This window comes from Orbicella faveolata, unplaced genomic scaffold, assembly GCF_042242905.1.
Source record: "Orbicella faveolata isolate gen_17 unplaced genomic scaffold, um_ofav_v1 contig_37, whole genome shotgun sequence".
Lineage (NCBI taxonomy): Eukaryota > Metazoa > Cnidaria > Anthozoa > Scleractinia > Merulinidae > Orbicella > Orbicella faveolata.
This window is the reverse complement of record NW_028301566.1, coordinates 2,719,992-2,740,223: the sequence shown is the minus strand read 5'-3', so window position 1 is coordinate 2,740,223 and position 20,232 is coordinate 2,719,992. Positions and strand designations below refer to the sequence as shown.

The following is a 20,232-nucleotide window of genomic DNA, read 5'->3' as shown; positions in this document are numbered from 1 at the left end:
TCTCACAGACGTTCATGTGAAAGACGCAGTTGTAAGCAACATCCATGTTATGGATGCGTTTGCTCGTCGACTGGACCGACCAATCTGTCATGGTAACCAAGATGTACCTTCCACCCAGTATTGGTTACATCTCGCTGAAGAATTTAAAGTTTCCGAAGAGACTGTGATCAGGTGCCAACACAATCCTGAGAATAGCCCCAGTAAAAACATGTTGGAATTTCAAGAAGGCCGTGACCCTTACTTCTCAGTGCAAACGTTCAAAGATGCCCTCAGCGACATAGTAAGAAATGATCTTGTGAAGATGTTGGAACAGTGTAGTTTGTCTGGTGAGTTTTCATATTTTCCCTCTGATAACAGTGCATATTTTAAGAAATGTGTTCCACTGTACGATATTCTGCCTGAATTTAGACGCAGCGAAATTACGCTTTAACACTGAGGTTATTGAAAACACTTTTGAAACATGATGACAACGTTTTTTAGAAGCGTTCTTGTTATGCGTTAGTTTGAATTTATCTCACAGCATTTGCTACACTTATGGTGTGGTTGAAGTTAGAGCTTACCCTTTGGTTGATTCAAGCTTGTGAGATGACCTTTGGAGCAGCGATATGGTAGCTTAGTTAGCACAGGCAGTGGTTAGGAGTAAAATATGTTTTTATTTGTGCAATTTGTAACAGCAGTAGTAGCTGCGGAAGTGTCAGTAGGAGAAGGAAGAGGAGGTGGTGGAGGAGGCTTGACATATTCTATTCTTATTTTTTTATTTTATCATATTCCCTTTTTACAGCGAGACTATATCGCATATAAGAAGTCATTTCAAATGTTTTCTTGAAATTTCCTTTGAAGTCCTTTGCAATAAAACTCTGAAATCCAGACTTAAGCCGAGACGGTCTGCTTGATTAATTTTCTTTTTTAAGACTCGTAAACTACAGGTCACGCAAGCTCACTCTGTTCACATCACTAATTATTTTAAAATATTGAAAATACAGAAGTTGTATCAGAATTTAACTGAAAAGTTGTAATATGTAGAAAAAATGATGTATATAGATAAGAACTATGTTCGACAAGACAGTCCGGGGTGCTTTAAGTCAGTCTTGTTGTGGTGACTACTGGTATTTTAATTTTACAGCTACTGCAACGGTAAGAGACTTTCGGGCTGACCAAGCAGAAACCTTTGAGAGCATTTGTCTACAGCTGGACCACTACAAGAAGTGGAAAGCTCTAGGTCAAACGATGGACATTCCACATGAGACGCTGCAACAAATTAGTACATCTTCCAGCTGTGCGAAAACTGTCCTAAACATTATTGAAAAAAGGAAACCTGAGCTGACTGTAAAAGAAATGAAAACCGCCTTGGAAGATATGCAAAGACAAGATGTTTGCGTCGTAGTAAACAAGCTTTCAGGTAGAACTATTTTTTAATTTAGCTTACTGGTGAGCTTTGTAAAATGTGTTTTTTAGTCTGTAGGATGTCTCTGCCTTACATTTGACCGACTAGAGAAGTAGTCAACTTCGGGATCAAAATAGTCAGACAATGACAATACGACTGTAGTTGTCCGCCTGATTGGTCTGGTCGTTAGCAGTTGCGATTGGTTGTAGTGTCTGTTGACACAAATAAGAATGCAATTAAGACCTACCCTTTATGCACATTTTAGTCTGATGATGGTTTTGGTCTTACCAAGACATGATTATTTTATCAATTGTTGTCTAAATATCCTGACAAAATGAACATACTCGGATTCTTTGACCCTCTATTAACCAACTACGTCAGCTGCAAAGCCAGAAGGAGTAGTTGATGGGTAATTAGGGTAGTTAAGGTCCACGAAGCACTTGTATTAACATAGCTGGATATTAGAGAATTAACTCTACCCCGTCGAGGTCGAGCCTGCAAGCAGGCTGACCACTGGACCTCACTCGTGGGTTGGCCAACTTCAAAAGAATTGTTGCTTGCCTCTAGTCGTCCCCATTCAAGGGTTAACGGTCAGAGGAAAGTTTTTGAAGAACAAGCCATTTGTGAGTCATTTTGTTTACTTTTTTAATATGTATTTTTTCTTTTCTTTGTTTCTTTTCGTAGAGGATAGTACAATTACCTCTCTCCTTGAGGACTTAGACCTTTTGGATAACGTAGCCATCTTATTAGACAAAGAAACACCGGGTTTGAAAAACTGGCTACATTTTGCCCGGAGGCTTGGTATCTCTAGGAATGAATGCGATGAATTGAAGCCAAAAGGGATTCCAAGCCCAACCAAAAAGCTCATGGAATACATCGTTCAAGTTAATCCAGACCTTACACTGAAGCAGCTAATCCAAACCCTGATAAAGATGAAACGACTTGATGTTGTGAATGCGTTAAGAAAATTCATCGGCGGTAAGAATTATTTAGGATTTGTAATAAAATGATGAAAATATAACGATGGCAACAGTTGCATCTAATGGACCTTTCCGGCATTATTATGGGATGCTTAGGGGGCAAATACATAATAATTTGCCCCTGAGCATCCCATAATAGTTATTTGAAACAATAGAATTCAAAATAGCCACTTTATCGCAGAAGAGATTCATTGAAGTTATTTTTTATGAATCCTTTTAACGATTTAATGGCTTAAAACCTAAAAACCATCAACGGTTGTGTTTGTACGACGTTTTTACACTCAGTTTTTCAGTAACTTCTATCCCAATTAGGTTCTGAGCGGAAGGATTTACCTCTGGTTCAGGTTATGTCTGCTCCCTATGGAAAAACGTTCAACTCTCGCGGTATTTACCTGAACTGATCTCTTTCCACACAAAACTGAGTAATACATGTTAATGTTTATTAAAATACATCGTGTTTGGCTGATTGCTGTATCTTTATTGGCTTTCACTCAGTAGCTTTAAATTATCTGCCACTTCGTGTGTGTGGAGTTACTGTTTTTGTCATTATACTGCTCAACCATTAATCTGCTTCATTACTTTAAAAAACCGGATTAACACTACTTTTTCTGTAAAGCGAAAAGACCTTTGGTTCTGTAAGTCAAACTGCACGTCATTATTCTTACAGTTAAACAAACGCGCCAGAGTGACTGAATAGGTTAATTTGTCTGGCTGACATGAGGTTTCTGGAATGATTGAAAAGCTTGGCAATCATGGCTTTTTTTGTCTGATATACCGACGAATTGTGCATCACACCTCATCTTATGAGTCGTTCTGTGTTCCGTCTTTGATAATTTTCCGTTTTGCTTGTATTTTCAAGAAACTACAGCCGCTAAGCAAGCTGTTGATGAGAGTCATTGAATACGTCACCCAAAGTGTTCAAGAATACCTCAGCCAAGGAAACAAGAAAGCTCTACAGAACTAATAAAGGCAAGACCAAAGATTATCAGGCGGAGTCTGAGTGAAAGGCTACTGACTGAATAAGAAAGGTATCCACAGAAACGTCCTCCTGTGCGTCGTTGTTCAATTAAAAGGGTTGGGTAGCGCTTGCTTTGGCGTTCATGGCATGTTCATGGTTTGAATCAAATACGTACGCACATGTAGGTTTCAATCGATTATAACACAAGTTTGAAGGTATGTAACAGAAACGCCTGGAATATCATGACCTAACCTTGAATGATTATAAAAAGTAGTAAAGTTCTATAGGAGCAGTTATGCTGAGTTGCAGTCTTTCAGCTTTAAACTGCACTTTTTTTTAATTGTATTTTATCGCATTTTTATCGTAGTAGTTAGATTGTTTGTATTAAGTAGGGACGTCCTCGATGGTGTGATTATTTTTGACACACTGTATGCATTTTGACTTAGTTTACATGAGTTAAGTAGCTAGACTAGCGCCAATGGAGGCTTAATGTTCAAGCTATTTTAAAATAAAGGATACTTTGTATTTCCTGTATAAGATAAAGCTATCTATTGCTCTATAAGTAATGTTTAAATGCATCGATAATTCTTGAGAAAAGAAACAATCGTCTTCAAAACGATTTTCTTCAGAGGAAAAACCAAAACAAAAAAAACCTGCTTAAGGGTCGCGTCATAGGCGGAAAACAACATTATAGTACATAATTTTTAGAATTACTTCATAGGAGTGTTAACCTTGGGAGCAGCGTATAAATCAATGTAGACGAACACTCGTTGCTATTTTCAAGTAAAACTAAGACATTGGTGACCTCAAGAGTCCTCATGGGCTCGATGAGGATGAGTGAGTGAGTGACATTTAGCCCGACGGTTTTCAGCGGAACCCTCAGCTCAAACGGCAAACCGCTAGAAGTCACGTGACCAAGCGATGCGGTCACCTTCGGAGTTCTTAAGGCGGTTTTTTAACACCGAGAAGAAGGTTTTCACGTAAGTGATTTACCTGAAAGTTTTTTATCCTGAAATTTCTGTTTATGCCACGTAGCGATAAGAAAGTTATGTAAAGCAGTCTTTTTAGTGCATGTTTAAATGAAATTTTCAGCAAACGAGTGCAAATAGGTCTCTTAGTTGCCATTTCAAAATCAAACAGTTGTCACGGTCGGGAAATTCAATATGGTGGCCTCTTCAAGTGAGATAATTCTTTCATGTTTTTGTAGTTAAACCGGTAGAGGCCATAAATTTTAAACGGGTTCATGCAAACGCCTAACCTGAAACTGCCGTTTGCGGTTTGCCGTTGACGCGAAAACCCTTGATAATACCAGAATTCTTACGGAAATTCTGGTAAGGAACGATACTAGTTTTCAATTGTAGAATTGTAAAAAAAAACATGAATAGCCAATCAACTATAAACTGAGTGAAATATATACATGAAGTAGATTTTTAGTAGAAAACATCTGAGTGAATTTGTGAACTTATTTGGTCAGCCTTCCACCAATTCTAGTTTTTTTCTTTCCTTTATTGAATATTTTATGAAAGGATGTTGATAAAAGTCGCTTGTTTAAATAATTTGGATACATTTTCGGGGAAAGCTGTCTCTTCCTCTTTCTGAATAATGCCTGTATTATATTAGGCCTTTTCCAAATTGCCTTTCGCCTAAATCTCACATTAGGAGTCGTCGGAAGCTTTTATGGTGAAATATAATTAACTAAATTTGATTTGCATGTAAATGCTCGGGTTAGTGAAACACAAAAGCCCTTTTCACGGTTTCTGACACCATCTTGCTTGGGGGACAAACACACCAAAAACTGCAGTATAAATATATTGGAAAACGGTTAAAAGTTCGATGCCCGTTAAGTCTAGAGTGATTGACTTTCTGAGTATTTTATGAGTTACAAAGAGGAGATACCCATCAGAAAGTTTTTTTGGTCAAATTTCAAGGACATATATTTGTTATGATGCGAGAAATTGCACTTCTAATTTTTCATACAAATGTTTCTAAATTTTCCCGCAAATTGCGACTCGGTTTTACAGAGAAATGAATGGAAAAATGAAAACTATAATTATGGCTGCTCTAGCGAGTTAATTTGCCTGATATCTTTAGTTTTACATTCAAAAATACAGCTAGATTCTTCATTTTCCCGATACATTTACTGTAATTTTTGCCGAGTTCGCCTTAATAAGATGGCGTCAGAAACTTTGAAAAGGTCTGTTCTTTGTTAATTGTTTCGCATCCAGACTCGTTTTGAAACAGAGGCAAAAGGCTATTGCGAAATAGACAATGAAGGACCTTCAAATATGGGTAGTGTAGAAAGTATTTCATCGTGATGGGGTGACACAGACAAATTTATCATTAATTTTTAATTTGAACATCTTTAGAGCAAATTTGTGCGCTGGCGTTCGTAGTTTAAGTCATAGAACAAAATGGTAATAGTACCAAAGCTCGAGCCATATCACATTTAAAATTCTTTTAAATTGCTCTCGTACGAAGGCTTGTGCAATTTCGAGGGAATTTTCAAATATGAACCGTGGTGCAAATGTTTAATTCAAGCGATTACCCATGCTTGCTAATTACATTAAGGGCCTGTTTACAAGGAGGGAGTGTTGCCCTAGCAAGCGGGTTAACCCTAGCTGGAGGGCAAAGGGTAGCCCGGGTTTACAAGCGAAATTTCACAAGTACGGTAACCCTACAAACCGGGACAACTTAATGCGCAGATACACTCAAAGGGTCTGGAAACAATTAGAAAGTTAACCCGGGTAGGCGGGTTGACCCTACCTGGAGTGTTTACAAGGGAAAAAGTTAACCAGCCTGCCAGGGTAACCCTAGCACGCAGATAGGGTAGCCCGCCTACCTGTGTAACCCTAGCTGCCTTGTAAACACGACAAAGAAAAAAAGAGGAAATGTGTGAGTGCTAGGGTAACCCGCTTGCTAGGGTGACCCTCTCGCCCTGTAAACAGGCCTAAGTTGTTTCTACTTTAAATAAACTTACGAGTTTTGCAAAAATATTGTCTTTACTTTTCTGAGGAAGTGCATCAGAGTTATCCAGTAAGAAATGAATTTCTGCCGAGATGGTTAAGGACACATTATCATTATCATTGCCATTGCCATCGCCAATGTCATTGCCATTGCCATTATCATTGTCATTGTCATTATCATTATCATTATCATTATCATTATCATTATCATTATCATTATCATTATCATTATCATTGCCATTGCCATTGTCATTGTCATTGTCATTATCATTATCATTATTATTATTTTGTGAATGAAAGTTTGCGAAAGAATAACTTTATGTACTCTAAACCGCACAATTCAACCGAACTAGCTTTTGCCACCTTTCAACTGCCAAGATTTATATACATTGTCCACAAAATGGTTTACACGCAGACTTATGATTTATTTTGTACACCGACTGTTAACCTCTCTATTTTCTTAGCTCCATGGTATACCACTAAACATAAACGTAACTAGAATATACAGATTAAAGCCAGATGGGGCAGCTATGTTGAGGAGGAATGAAGGACATTCTTAAAGCAACCGCTAAGTAGCAGCAGTAATCAGCTGGTGATGAGCCATCCAAGACAAAAATCTCTACCATTATGAGACTCGGTTGAGCATCAACTCCCACCAAAAGGTCTGTCCCAGCCAGACAGGCTAACAAGATGCTGTCAGGTCTTGTTTTTACCGCTATGATCACCAACGCGTTCATCAAGGTGGTGAAGGGACAACTTGCCATGCTTAGTGCTATAAGCTGCTTTAGCTAATAGTAACATAAAGTTTCTTTCCACCAGATAATCTTCATTTCACAGCATGGGTTGGTAGACCATTCTGTAAATTTGAATGGGAATATGGGTGTAGTGCTAGTAACATACATTAATATCGAAAACTGATCCAAGGAAATTTGTGTCTACATATCAAATTTTCTTTTGTCTCTAAAGAAGATCCCTCAGCCGTTTTAAGAAAAATGACTATCGTTTCCGTTAATGAACTATTTTTATCCATAAACTACACTTTTGATGAGTGGTTTTCAGGAGCCCTCCATAGAATTGATTCACACTGTGAAAGCCTGCGTAGCAGACGCTTCCTATCCTTTTTGCAGGTGGGGAGATCGAGCAATCCAGCGAGCAAACGAGCGCGGCCGGGCTGAGCAAAATTAAAATGGGGAGATACACTATGAGCACGTGACCCTTTGAAGGTACAGTATTGTTGCAAGATAACAATAGCCTTGAAAATGACGACAAAGATTAGTTGCTGTTTTAATTGGCCATACACAGCAATATAACCTGCAAACAACTAGCAGTGTCACAAGGATCAATAAAGAAGAAATCACTAATTTGTTGTTGGTTAGCATCACAAGGTCGTGTTGTTTTTTTCGTTTATTTTACTGAACATAATTTCTGTTTGAATGAACTTCATTTCACAAAAGCAGCAGCTGAGGAACCAAAATTTTGTCACTGTACCTTGGATTTCGAATGGACTTTCCGTGACAGTTACTGTATACTTTCCATAAAACATGTTGACGTAACGGTCCTCAACAGTCGGTGTCTAGTTTGTCGGAATTTTTGCCTTTCACCGTTCCCTGTTTTAAGTACACGTGTTAACACAAACCGCTAAAGGAGGGTCCAACATCGACTTTTTCAATCACGTATCGGGCCACTGTTTCAGTTTAATTCCACCATCCCGCGCCAGTCAGGATGTTTATCCCGATCCACCTGGTTAGAGTCGTAGTTCTTCGCTTAACTTTCCGGTAACGAGAGATTTTTCTGATTTTCATCCCTCATTCCCCCGTCAAATTTAGAACTCTCCCGCATCTTACCTGTCAAGATGAGCAAAGCCCACTCCCGCCAAAGTATTTCTAACCCGCACTTCGCCATTAAAATCCTGCCATCACGCAGTTTTATTCTCTTCCTCCACCCTGCCAAACCTATATGTTGGACCCTCCAATTGAGTTTCTCAGTGGTCAGTGCGTTTGCATTGTTAAACCTTCCTGTGGAAGTCACACTCGTTAGTAATAATTTTGATTCTCGTTAGTTTTCATTTCCTTTGTTGAAGTCATCAAGATGCACACAACCTCTGAGTAAAAGTTAAAGTCGAAAAATAAATGATACCGACCTGACGGTCCTAACTCTGCGCGAGTACAACCTAAGCCAAAGAGGTTGGAGAAACGCAATAACACGAAACGGCTAACTTCTTGTAAGACAAATAATTTAGGCAACATTTAAATCTAATAACGATAAAACCATAACAAGCCGGCTTAGTCGGTACTTTTAATAAAAGTTTTTGGTAAATAATGAGCGTACCAAATCTACATCTGTCTGCGAGCACCTAACACAACTTGTGCAAGTAATTCTGGGCCGGAGTCTTTTGATTGACAGAAACGTGCGTACGAAAATCATCTGAATAACGTTATTCCATAAATTAGCACCCGGGGCGCACATTTCAAATTTAGGAGAAGGCGAGTGGCGCTTAATTGAGGGAGGCACTTAATCGAGGGTCGCTTATTAAACATTTCCCAAATCGTGGTCAAATATGATCAGAAGTGTCAGAAGGATCCTTTCTTCTCTTGAAAAATTACGTAATATAACCCCCTTAAGTAGATCTAGGCCGGCTGCACAAGATTAGTTGGGCTTTAGGCAATGAATCAGCAAATCTTCACTACCATCCATAGCGACGTTCAATTCGCAGTGCTTGAATGAGTCAATAACCAAGTGCTTGTGATTTAACACGACCAAAACTATACATCCTTTTTTGCCTCAGTACTCTTTCTCAAAACAGGGGAAGGGGAGGCGCTTAGTTCAAATTTTGGCCAATAGGAGAGGCGCCTATTCGAAGGGGCGCTTATTTTATGGGAGGCGCTACTTCGAGGATTTACGGTATAAAGCACGTATAATAAATAAGTTGTTCCAGATGCATGATCAACAACGTTCACCTGTTTTATAGTCTTGCCTCAAGCCGACCTTTGCTTAATCCTTCGTTCATTCATCTCCCACGAGCGAAGCGAAACCAACAGGCCAGGGAAGACTTATTAGAAAGGACTTTTAGCAAGTCTTCATGTTTAACGTCTGAAGAAACAAATTCAGATGGAGCTCAACCAAGATATTTATATTTTTTGTGGATTGAAGAGGGAGAACACTTTATGACCCCTGGCACTATTCTTGTCCATCCCAACAAATTGGCATATCCGTGCGCCAAAGTATTTCTTTGGAATTTTAGCCATCTTTTCTGTTCGCCTACTTCAAAGAAAGCGAATAGAGAAGACAACAGAAATTCAGGCTGCGCCCCAAGCGGGAAAAATATTGAAAGCGGAATTTGCGCACTATTGGAGGTAAAATGGTGTTTTTTGTTTCATCTGGCCTACGATGCAGGCAGTCTTCTTCTTCAGTTGTTTTATTAGTTTTAACAGTATGTGTTGCAAGTAAAAATGGTTAAACATAAAAACGTTCTCTGGCTTAAAGTATATAAAAAACACAAGCTTTTCGTCTGTCTTAATATTTTACCATGATTCATCCTGGCTGCGGCCCTTCTGTGTTTTCACATGCTGAAATGTTATTTTGGATACATCTTTTCTCCTAAAATATAGTCGGGACCTTTCTTTGTCGATAAATCACGGCATAGATGTTCATTTTCTTCAAAATAATGACTTCAAGCCAAATCTGTGTGCCAAATCTGTGTTGTTTTATATATTACCGGACTGCCTACCGGACAAACATTGGAAAGTTGTAAGCGGTCCGGCCGACACACACTGTGTGGCTTTGGAACTGAGCCCGGATGAACGCGCCAGCTATCATCAGTCTACAGTACGTAGACGCTCACGAGCAAGGAACAAAATACATGTATTGTACAGTTCAGACATCATGGATTGACCGTGAAGGCCTGGGAGAAAGAAGCACAGCCCTAGTATCGAACATATTTCAGGAGTCTGAGGCCCGGTTTAAACGTCACATTTTACATGCGCCGAATCAAATACTAATTTTAGTCGACTCGAATGAACAAGTTCGGCTGATTTGATTTAAACGTCGCATTTTTTTGCCGAATAAAATTGCTGAGCGCGAGCGACGTGTTCATTCCCAGCTGACACCGCACCAAGTTTCCCACCTGAATGCGGCTGACAATGATAAGGAGCACATTTTGCGTTAAGATCATTCAAACCTTTCAAGGCCATTCAAGCAAACAGAATGGGGCGATTTATAATGCAGATGGCAGTGCATTACCTCTTAAATTCTGATTGTTGTTTCACTTTCCTGATCAAATTCAAGTTCACAGATTTCGTTCTCCATCTTCTACATAGCTTTGCTGAGGAGGAGTAAGAACCACCGCACACACTACTAGCGGTTTTTTTCTTGAAGGCCGAAACTTAAGCTTAATTGGTTTTGCATAACTACATTACACGATCGGAGCGAAGCAAGAACCACACATGCTGGTGTCTTCAACAGCCTTCCTTCTACATGATACATGCTGCAACTGCCGCCAAAAATTCCCTTCAGCTTGTTGTGCGCATGCCGTGCAGCACAAAACTGTGGAGTTATGGGTAAAATATAATTTAACATAATTTATGAATTAGATTCGGCACACATAAAATGCGGCGTTTCAATCAACTGTCGAACTTCAGTCGTATATTCGGCTGGATCAGTCGAATATTCGACTGAACTCGGGTTTAATTGAAATATGTCGCATTTAATTGATTTAAACGTCGCATTTTACATGCAGTTAATACAGCAATTAGATTCGGTGCATGTAAAATGCGACGTTTAAACCGGGCCTGACGTATTATATGAGCTTGAACTTTTTCAGGTCACTCAGGGTTTGCCTTTTCTATATATATGGGTTATTGACCATGTATGAGGTCAAGATGGCTGGATATTGGCCAAGTTCTTTTTTTGCGTGTTTATGGACCGAGACGGAGTCGAGGTCCATAAACACGCAAAAAAGAACGTAGACTAATTCATAAATTATTTGTTCAGTGCGTGTTGAACATGTAAACCAATTCTTGTGTCGGCTTCCTCGTGGTCACATCTCTGTTTATCAGTAGAACCTCTGCTTGAGACTACAGATTCGTCTGAGGTGATGTTTACTTCCTTGTTCTCGGGCAACTGGAAGTTTGAAACTCTGCTTGTCAGGAGGGCAAAGAGTTCTTTCTTGTTGGTATTGTCTTGAAAAAATGCTTTCCAGTCTGGAGGAATCTTGGTGTCACCTGTTATCTTTCTTCTCTGACCCTTACCTCCCTTCTCTCTTGTTGAATCCTTGACAATGTTCGCCTTATACGTATCCCAAACAATGTCCACTCGTTTACTTGATTGGAGACGATTCAGAATGAATGGGAAAAAGACGTTTTCAGTATAGCTATCAAAGGTGGAAACAGTTGTGGATGGAAGGGCGTGAACAACAGCTGCTCCACCAAAGATCTTCCAATCGTAGAGCGGAGGTGGATCCGGCTGCTTTGTACTGGCAGGCTTAACATATGTCAAGAGGTATAACTTCTCAGTCCCGAATCTTAGCTTTCCAAACTCGGAGAGATGGTGGGTAGGGCTGGTTTTCGTGCATTCGTCTAGGTCTCCGCTTCGATGCTGGGTGGCAATGTACAAACGGCTGAAAAGGTTGCAATCGCTTTTCAGTGCACTTACTTGCTGCTTTGTCTTTGTTTTTGGCGTGGGCTTTTGTTGTTTAAACAGCGGCACAGAATTTTTCTTGATGGTATCATGAATCGATACAGTTCTATCTTCGATCACTGTCTCACAAAATTCTTGTACTGATTCTGGCCCACACTCAATTAAATAACTATCTACCCAAAGTAATTAAGAAACCAAGCATTCTTGTCAATATAAATAGAAAGTTGGCCTGTTAAAATTAATCCATTTCGCCGGCCATCTCAAGCTTAAATTGCAGCGTCAGGTAATCAAATATTCTGTTTGTCTTACCTCGTGTTGCCTGAACGAAGTTAGTCCATGATTAAAGGTTGTTTACAGATCACACTCTCGACATAAAACCAAAACTGGTCCTCAACTGAATTCCTGGACTCGCGTTTCCCGTATTTGGCGCCTTTTGCCTATTTTCCCGCGCTTGGCACCGGTTGTATATTATCCTTTGCATCAGAAGCATATGTTTGCATACGTGGCAGCGATTGTATATTTTTCCATTTCCTCAGTTTCTCATTCGCTTCATGAAAAACCAAAGTAAAACTATGTTAAAAAAAAAAACATTTCAAACTCAACTGCATGCTATGAAGTCAGATCATTCAACATGAGCGAAAAAGCAAGAAACATGCTATTTTCACTTGACATAAACACGTTAAGGCTATCTAAACGAACCACACAACCTAATTTACAAGCTGTTGACGTATTTTGGTTTAATTTGGTGATCAAAAGCAAAAAAGCTATGGATTGATTTATCAGCCTCGTTTTCATGATAGTGAGGCTTATCGAGAATTGAATTGAAATGACGTGTCTCCCCCCCCCCCCCCCCGATCATCGAATCACGTGGCACCCAGGCTAAATTTGTTTCTTATACCAACAAGATTCTTTGTGCCAAATTTCATGCTTTCTTCCACTCTGTAACGATCTACCCTTAAAATCACCCTAAGCCACCGCACTACTCCTCCCAATCCCAATCTACGTCTGCTCGAGTATCGTCTTCCCCGCCGTCCCCATCCCTCCTTTGCCTTCCCCTCCTAGCGGCAGACGCACCGTGGGGGGCGAGGTTAAAAATGGCGGCGCGTTTTCCCGAAGATGGTGAAAGCGAAAGTTCAGGGAAACTTGGCCTCAAATCACAGTCAAGGGTAGGCGAAAATGAGAAAGACTCCAATGGTAAGTTATTGATTTGAACTCAAAGCGCTATTTAGCTCAGATCTTCTCTTGAGCTCGGATTATAGTGTCTGAATTTTACTTACAATCAGCCTGTGCTTACTTAGCTTATTTTGTTCGTTGCCCTGTGCTTTCGTTGAGTTATTGGTCATTCACTTCATAAATACTTTGCGGCAAATGCGAAAAACTACCAGTATAAAACAATATCAAGGAAGACTGAAGTATCGATAATAATCATGTATTTTACACATCGAGTGCATGCGGAAGTGCGTACATTGTAGAGAGAAAGAACTTCATCGCTGCTTCGTAGTAACATTTTCTCGTCGTTTTTAGATTTAGATTCATTTTAGTCCTGGGTTATGATGTCAATGCATATGATAGTGCATTTATAAGTAATCTTACATACCAAGTATCCAAATAAGAGTTGTAAATGAGCCCTAAATGAGCATAATTCAAGGAGCAATTTGAGGTATTATACCCTTTAGGATGACTGTCAAAATTGATTATTAAATATTCTTAACACCAACTTAGGCTCAGTTAGAAAAGTGCCAGGATCACTGTCACAGTGTTCAGCAATATTGAATGTTACACTGGCGTCTGATGCTGATGGCTGGAACAAGGCAGTAAACGGGCAGTTACTGACTAAACTTGCTGAGGACAGTAGAGTCAAACTGGTTGGATTTGTTCCTAAGTACACCACACAGCAGAAAGAACATGCAAGGAATTTGAACATTGAACTTGTTGATGCGAAAGAAATCTCTGGCTACTCACCAGTTGAACTTCTGGCTTATCCACCTGATGCTCTTGATATTGATATTCTCATAATACATGCTTACGGACGTGACCTCGGTCGACAAGCACAAATCATTCGAGAGACCAAGAAATGCAAGTGGGTTCATGTTGTTCACACGATTAGTGAAGAACTTGAGAAATTTCTAGAGAGATCAGCCTCAAGTATGGTTGTCCAAGAATCTGAACATGAACTTCAGACAACATTGTGTGAAAGAGCTGATCTTGTCATTGCAGTTGGTCCTAAAGTAGCAGAAGCTTACAAATCTGCCCTGCGTTTCTGTGGCAAAGATAAGAATGTGATTGACTTGACACCAGCAATCACTGAAGAATTTCTTGGTGTGCGTCAGATGGAAGGAGGTGCAGGTGAAAAGTTCCGTGTGTTGATCAGTGGATCAACTAAGTATTTCAAAGTCAAAGGATGTGATATTGCTGCAAAAGCTATCAAACTGGTGCAGGATACATCTTACCTTCTTCTGTTTGTTGGACAGCCAAAGGATAATGCAGCTCAGCTAAAGCAAGACTTACTCAAAGAGGGAATCAATTTGAATCAACTGACCATGAGAACCAGCTCTGGCGACACTGAATATTGGCGCAGGTTGCTTTGTGAAGTAGATCTTTTGATCAAGCCTTCAAGGACAGAAGGTTTTGGAATAAGTGGTCTCCGTGCCATTTCTGCCGACCTACCTGTTCTTGTCAGTGGAAATTGTGGACTTGGTATGGTCTTGAAGAAGTTACCCTCTGGTAAAGAACACGTTGTGGAGTCTGACGACCCTCAAGTCTGGGCTGACAAGATAAAGGAGGTCAGAGCCAAGGACCCTAAAGCACGCAAGTTGCAATCTGAAAAACTCAGATATGAGTACAGGAATCATTTCAGCTGGGAAACCCAGTGTGACCAATTGGTGGAGACAATGTTTAGAATGGTTCCAGCCAAATCTGGTATGTTTAAATCAATTTCATGTTTTATAATTATTGTAGTTATTTCATATTAAATTTAACAAATTGAACTCAGTTTTTTATACATCTGTCCTGTTAGTGATCATGAATTTTGTCATAACATTATCAAAGTAAACTATGGATCTAGGAGGCGATAGCCAAGTGGAGCTGCAGACTACTTTGACAATGTTATGATAAAATTATTTGTCAATAACTGGACAGATGCATGAAAAACTGACATTGATTTGTTTTTTTACAATAACAAATTGTCAAATTGTTTGCTCTTACTACATCACATTAATTATAAATTCATGTGTCTGTCTGTTTACTGACAATGAAAACTAGCCAATGAGCATACAATAATTTCTGCAGTTATTGTAAAAACTGTTCTTCTTCATTAATTTTTCCATCAGTGAATTTAGCACTGTTGTTGAATTGCATGAAACAAATTAATTTTAAAGAATCTTATCTGGTCTGAGGATAAAGTTACCACCCTGGACAAAGCCATTGAAACAGTTTTCTCAAATTAATGTTTTATTTGCACATGATACTATGATGTATCAAACCACATCCAAATTGCCCCTCCCTCGCCCCCATTCAATGTTGTTTTGGTCAGAAATCAATGTACACATTCAATAATTCTTGTGTTACCCAAAACTTAATTGCTGGAGGGGACTGGGGGGATAACCACTGTTTTTTGATTTTGTACATGTAGTATTGCATGAAAATGTACATGTACTAACCAGGTTATTTGCGCATTGTAGTGGAGGAGTTAAACTTAAATGATTACATCACTAGCTAGACAAGCTAATGGGTGAATGAACGATTAGAAAAAAAGAATTCCTGCCGAGATTTAAAATTCACTTGTAGTGTTTACACCAGTCAGATGTACCACCAATCCCAGCTTAATTGATCATCCATTTGAAACAGTCACGAAAGGTACATCTGTGAACAGCAATCTTTTTTGTGTTGTAGAGTACAGAAAGGAAGCTGTGGAGTTGGAATCTGACATTGATGAAGCTGAAAACAGAGTTCAGTCTATGAACCTAAATCCTGATAATGTGGATGGAAGATCTACTGGAAGACATCTTGAAGACCTCAAGACAGGTATTGAAGAAACTAGCTTGTATCCCATTGGAGGTGATGTGGTGGACCGGGGTGCAACACAAAACAGCAGGCAAGTGAACAGAAGGCTTTCAACTATGCTAGCAAAGTTACCGCTGAAATTGCATGCCCAATTGTGCATGATGTTGAATGTCAAGCGAGATTTGAAATTTGATGACTTCAGAATGCTGGCAGAGAAAGTTGGATTCGACAGAGATTTTATACGTGCCATTGAACAGGTGACAAATCCCACTGATGTCATCTTGCAAAACTGGTCTTCATCGAGTGAAGCAACAGTAGGAAACCTGATTGAATTGTTAAAGGGTGAGGATCTGGGGAGAATGGATGTGGTAGCAATTCTTGAAGACTGGGTCAATGGGAGTTCAGACTGAACATAAAGGGTCAGACTGAAATACCCTAGATGTAATAGCTACATGATCAGTGCATACAGTACCGATCGGAAGAAACCTAACAGGGTATGCTTGACCGAACGCTTTCTGTTTCCGTTCCACACGCGTTCCCGTTCCCGTTCTGTATCCGTTCTGTTCCCATTCTCATACCTGTTCTGTATCCATTCCGTTCCCGTTCACAAACGCGTTTCCTGTTAGGTTTCTTCTGATCGGTACTGTACTTGTAAGTTTCACTGCTTGGTACTTGTACACTGGTATTATGATTGCAAAAGGTTGTCAAAGAAAAAGTGAAAATTCTAACATGATACAATCCTGACCATTGGTTTGCGATGAAATCATGACCTATGTAGTACTTAGTTCTATTTTAGAGAGCAAGTATGTGCATGCCATGTCAAACAATATTCAATATTGATCATCTGTGCATGCACACTTATTCAGGCTTGCAATAATTCCACAAGCTCATATTGCTTATGGTAACCATAGCTACTTAGAGGCATTAGCCATACTTGCTATACCTGTCATCAATCGGACTGGCTATGAGCCTGAGTTTTTCATTGAGCAAATAGTCTTGAATAAGGCAAGTGTAGGTTTTTGTTGAGGGTCGAGAGTCAAGGGTAAAATGTCAAGGGTCAAGGGAAAAAATGTTCAGGGTCGGGGGTAAAATGTTAAGGCTCCAGGTAATGTATTTGAAAAAGTTAATATTACTAATATTACTAATGGTTTTAATATTTAAAAAAAACATAATAATATATAATGCTAAATTGTGCAGTTCCTCTCTTCAGCATTGTGTCTAGATACCAGCACCTGGTAAATGTCTCCAAAACACTAGATACTCGGCCGGTAAGCGCAAGATGGACTACTTGTAGTCTAACATATTGCCGATTAAATAGTGTGTGAATCTTCCTAGAATGAAGAAATTGTCAAACTAAAAGGGGCAAATCATCTTTCAACTGTTCAGTAATTGCAAATTATTATGTACCATCCCATGCTACAGAGCGATTAGTTATGTGATGTAACTGTACATATAAGCTGAAATATATTCTATGTCTAGAAACTGTAGATGTCGTTGGTAAGACTTCCATCACTTTCAAAAATCCTTTAAGTGGGTTGAGTTTGTGTTGGTTCTCTTCTCTGCTTCGACGGTTTTTCTCCGGGTTCTCCGGTTTTCCCCCCTCAGCAAAAACCAACATACAGCTGATTCCAGCTGGCTGTAAGCTGTGCTCCAAGGTCACACATGGACCGTATAGCGGCTGCCAGAGGCACCAATGTATGTATGCTTTCAGTTCGACCTTGTTGAGCTGCGTCGTTGCTGTACTTTGCGATGGCAATTAGCCGCGACAATTATTATTATTATTATTAATTATTATTATTATTATTTCCCAACATACACAAGGCGAGAAAGAGCTGAAGAAAGGAACCACGCGAACTAGCATTATACATCTATTTAATACTAAAAACATTAAAAATATTATTTAGTAACATCAACTTTTTAAATATTGCTTGGACCCTCAACATTTTCCCCTCAACCCTCGACATTTTACCCTCGACCATCAAACCTCAACAAAAACCTGCACTCGAATGAGGCCTAGCAGAGTTAAGGAGTGCAAATACTCTGATGGATTAATGTCAAAAACCAAGGATTTATTAGCTAAAGTTTCCTATTCAAGAGCATGGGTATACAGTAATGCTCTGTCAGCAAATAGATTTATGGTAGAACCAATCAGATTCCAAGATTTCCAATACAACATACTGAGTGTTATCTAAATAATATTATACTGTGTAAATACGAGTTATCATCAAAATGTTCTTAATAGAGTGAGTGATGTGGGTGACCTTCGGCATGTAATGAATCAGCCTTAATTGGTGACAAGGAAGACCTTTGGCCAAATTTGAAATATAAAGTTTGTGTCCAAAATTTGCTATGGGGTGAGCTCAAGCCAACAATTAAAGTACAGCAACATGAAAAAGGAAGTTTTTTGCTAAAGAGACGGGTCATCCACAGGATGCTTGTGGGTGTCGATCTGGCTTAAAGCGTGGATAGGTCGTAATATGTGAATGCAACGTTTAAGTTACTGGTATGTGTAAGTGTAAAGACTGAAATCAGATCCAGTGTGGGAACCAATCATGATTTGGATTGTAGAATGTCTTGTTTAAACAAAAGAACTACACTTAGTCGAAGCATCGCTTAATAAATTAGATAAAATATAGCTCTTTGTTCACTGCATATACAATGCAAGATGGTGGCAAATTTGGTACACACAGATCAGATTTCTGTAAGCTTGATAACTGAACAATTTGGACTTGTACATAAGATCAATTCAGGGACTGCATATTAAATTTTTTTTACCAGCTTTACATTTTGCACTGTTGTCTACCATTGTTCAAAGCAAGCTCAACCTCACAGTACCTTATGGACGAAACAGATGAATATCATTTGTACATGTTTGAGTGTACCTGATAAGCCACACATTTTATCCAGTGTTCTGTATTACTAGTTTCTTTATTTTTAATCAATAAATGGTGGTCATCCAAGTAGTTTAGCCTCATAGTTATTTTGGGTGACCTGCTGCAAAATGTATTATTAATTAATATTATATAATTAATTGCTTTTAATTAGTTTTTTTACAGCACAAATAAACCTTGTTGTTGCTGTTGAACAACTAAGTCTAGACTAGCCCAGGTCTGCCCTTGAGACTTGTCAACTAAGACTGAGTCTGGTTATAAGAATCTGGAACAGGCTTTTAGGAAGCCTAACCCTTAAAAGAGTGGGTTTTATTTTTGTTTATTTCTTGTGGTAGAACCAATGGACAAAGGGTAACCAAAGGATACCTGCGTTACTTAATACTGTATGTTTAACTAGTAAGTTCAGTGGTGGTCCCCCACCCCCAGGAAATTCCAATCCCTTCTGTGGGGACAGTATGAATGTTTTCTGGAACTGCACATTGCAAAATTTAGTTGTGTTGATCTCAATTTATTCATTATTGATTTTGTTGATCTTATAATTATTATGCAATCATCACAATTTAACATTGCAAAATATAGCTGTGTTAATGTCATTGTCTTCAATTAATGCAAGCAGTAATAGGTTTGTTGTACCTCCCAACTTAACTGCATTTTCTGATTGTAGGAGAAAATGTCATGTGTCATGGGTTAAAGCTCACTAACTCACCATGGAAGCAATAACTTGAACTTTCAACTCACACGTGATCAGGTCATACACCTTGAAACCGTGGCAAATTTGTGTGCCAGCTGGCATGAAGCAAATGTTTTGTGGTTTGTTCTAGTTTTGAGTTGGGAGGTATAGCAAACCACTGAATGACTGTTCCCACAGGAAACAGTGAGTTTCATTTCCCCAACACCCTCAATGAACAAACCAAAACTCACTGTTTCCCTTGGGGTCAGTCATTAAGTGCTTGGTAACTCCTAAGAGTATAACAGAGAGAATAATGGATAATACAAGGCACTGTAATAAGCAGCCAGTTAATGCAGATGTGTTAATTCTGACTTGTAGAAGTATAATTTCAAAAATAGATGGCACAGTAAATGCCTTGAGTATACAATTATAATTCTCACGAAAATTGGTACTCTAATAATAGAACTAGTTATAAACAAGTGGTTGGAAGTTCTTTTTATCAAGGTGCTCTGCAATGGAAATTGTAAGCTTGAGCATATTTATTTCATTTAAAATTTTGTTGCTTAGTAACAAAGATCCAGATTAGAGAAAATCTCTTGTTCATAGTATTAGTCATTTTTCTCCTGTATTTCAAAAGTTTGAATTGTAAGCTACGTAAAATTAAAGTAAAATAAGTTAATAGAAATGCTGCTGAATCATGTAAAATGTCGCTTTTTACAATAAATTTTTTATGTAAACCAGTATTACATG

The 20,232-nt window shown here is 39.0% G+C and overlaps 1 protein-coding gene and 1 pseudogene across 5 annotated transcripts in view; both read left to right on the top strand.

Moving 5' to 3' along the window:
• LOC110053218 (uncharacterized) overlaps window positions 1-6,313 on the top strand; it is a 32,740-nt pseudogene extending 26,427 nt beyond the window's left edge. Inside the window, exons 5-8 of the transcript XR_016202821.1 lie at window positions 9-326; window positions 1,124-1,399; window positions 2,069-2,362; window positions 3,224-6,313. The product of XR_016202821.1 is annotated as an uncharacterized LOC110053218 (transcript). The remainder of the gene's footprint in view (window positions 1-8; window positions 327-1,123; window positions 1,400-2,068; window positions 2,363-3,223) is intronic.
• A 6,446-nt stretch (window positions 6,314-12,759) lies between these two features.
• LOC110053245 (uncharacterized) lies at window positions 12,760-20,225 on the top strand. 4 transcript variants are annotated; one of them, XM_089275615.1, is made up of 3 exons: window positions 12,760-13,113; window positions 13,663-14,838; window positions 15,766-20,225. In XM_089275615.1, the coding sequence occupies exons 1-3, from the start codon at window positions 13,014-13,016 to the stop codon at window positions 16,329-16,331; spliced, it is 1,842 nt and encodes a 613-aa protein (XP_089131741.1). In that variant the 5' UTR covers window positions 12,760-13,013; the 3' UTR covers window positions 16,332-20,225. The 4 variants fall into 4 exon arrangements, with proteins under 4 accessions (XP_089131741.1, XP_089131740.1, XP_020615114.1 ...); XM_089275614.1 differs by having other exon boundaries at window positions 13,642-14,838; XM_020759455.2 differs by having other exon boundaries at window positions 12,763-13,113; window positions 15,811-20,225.
• The last annotated feature ends 7 nt before the right edge of the window (window positions 20,226-20,232 follow it).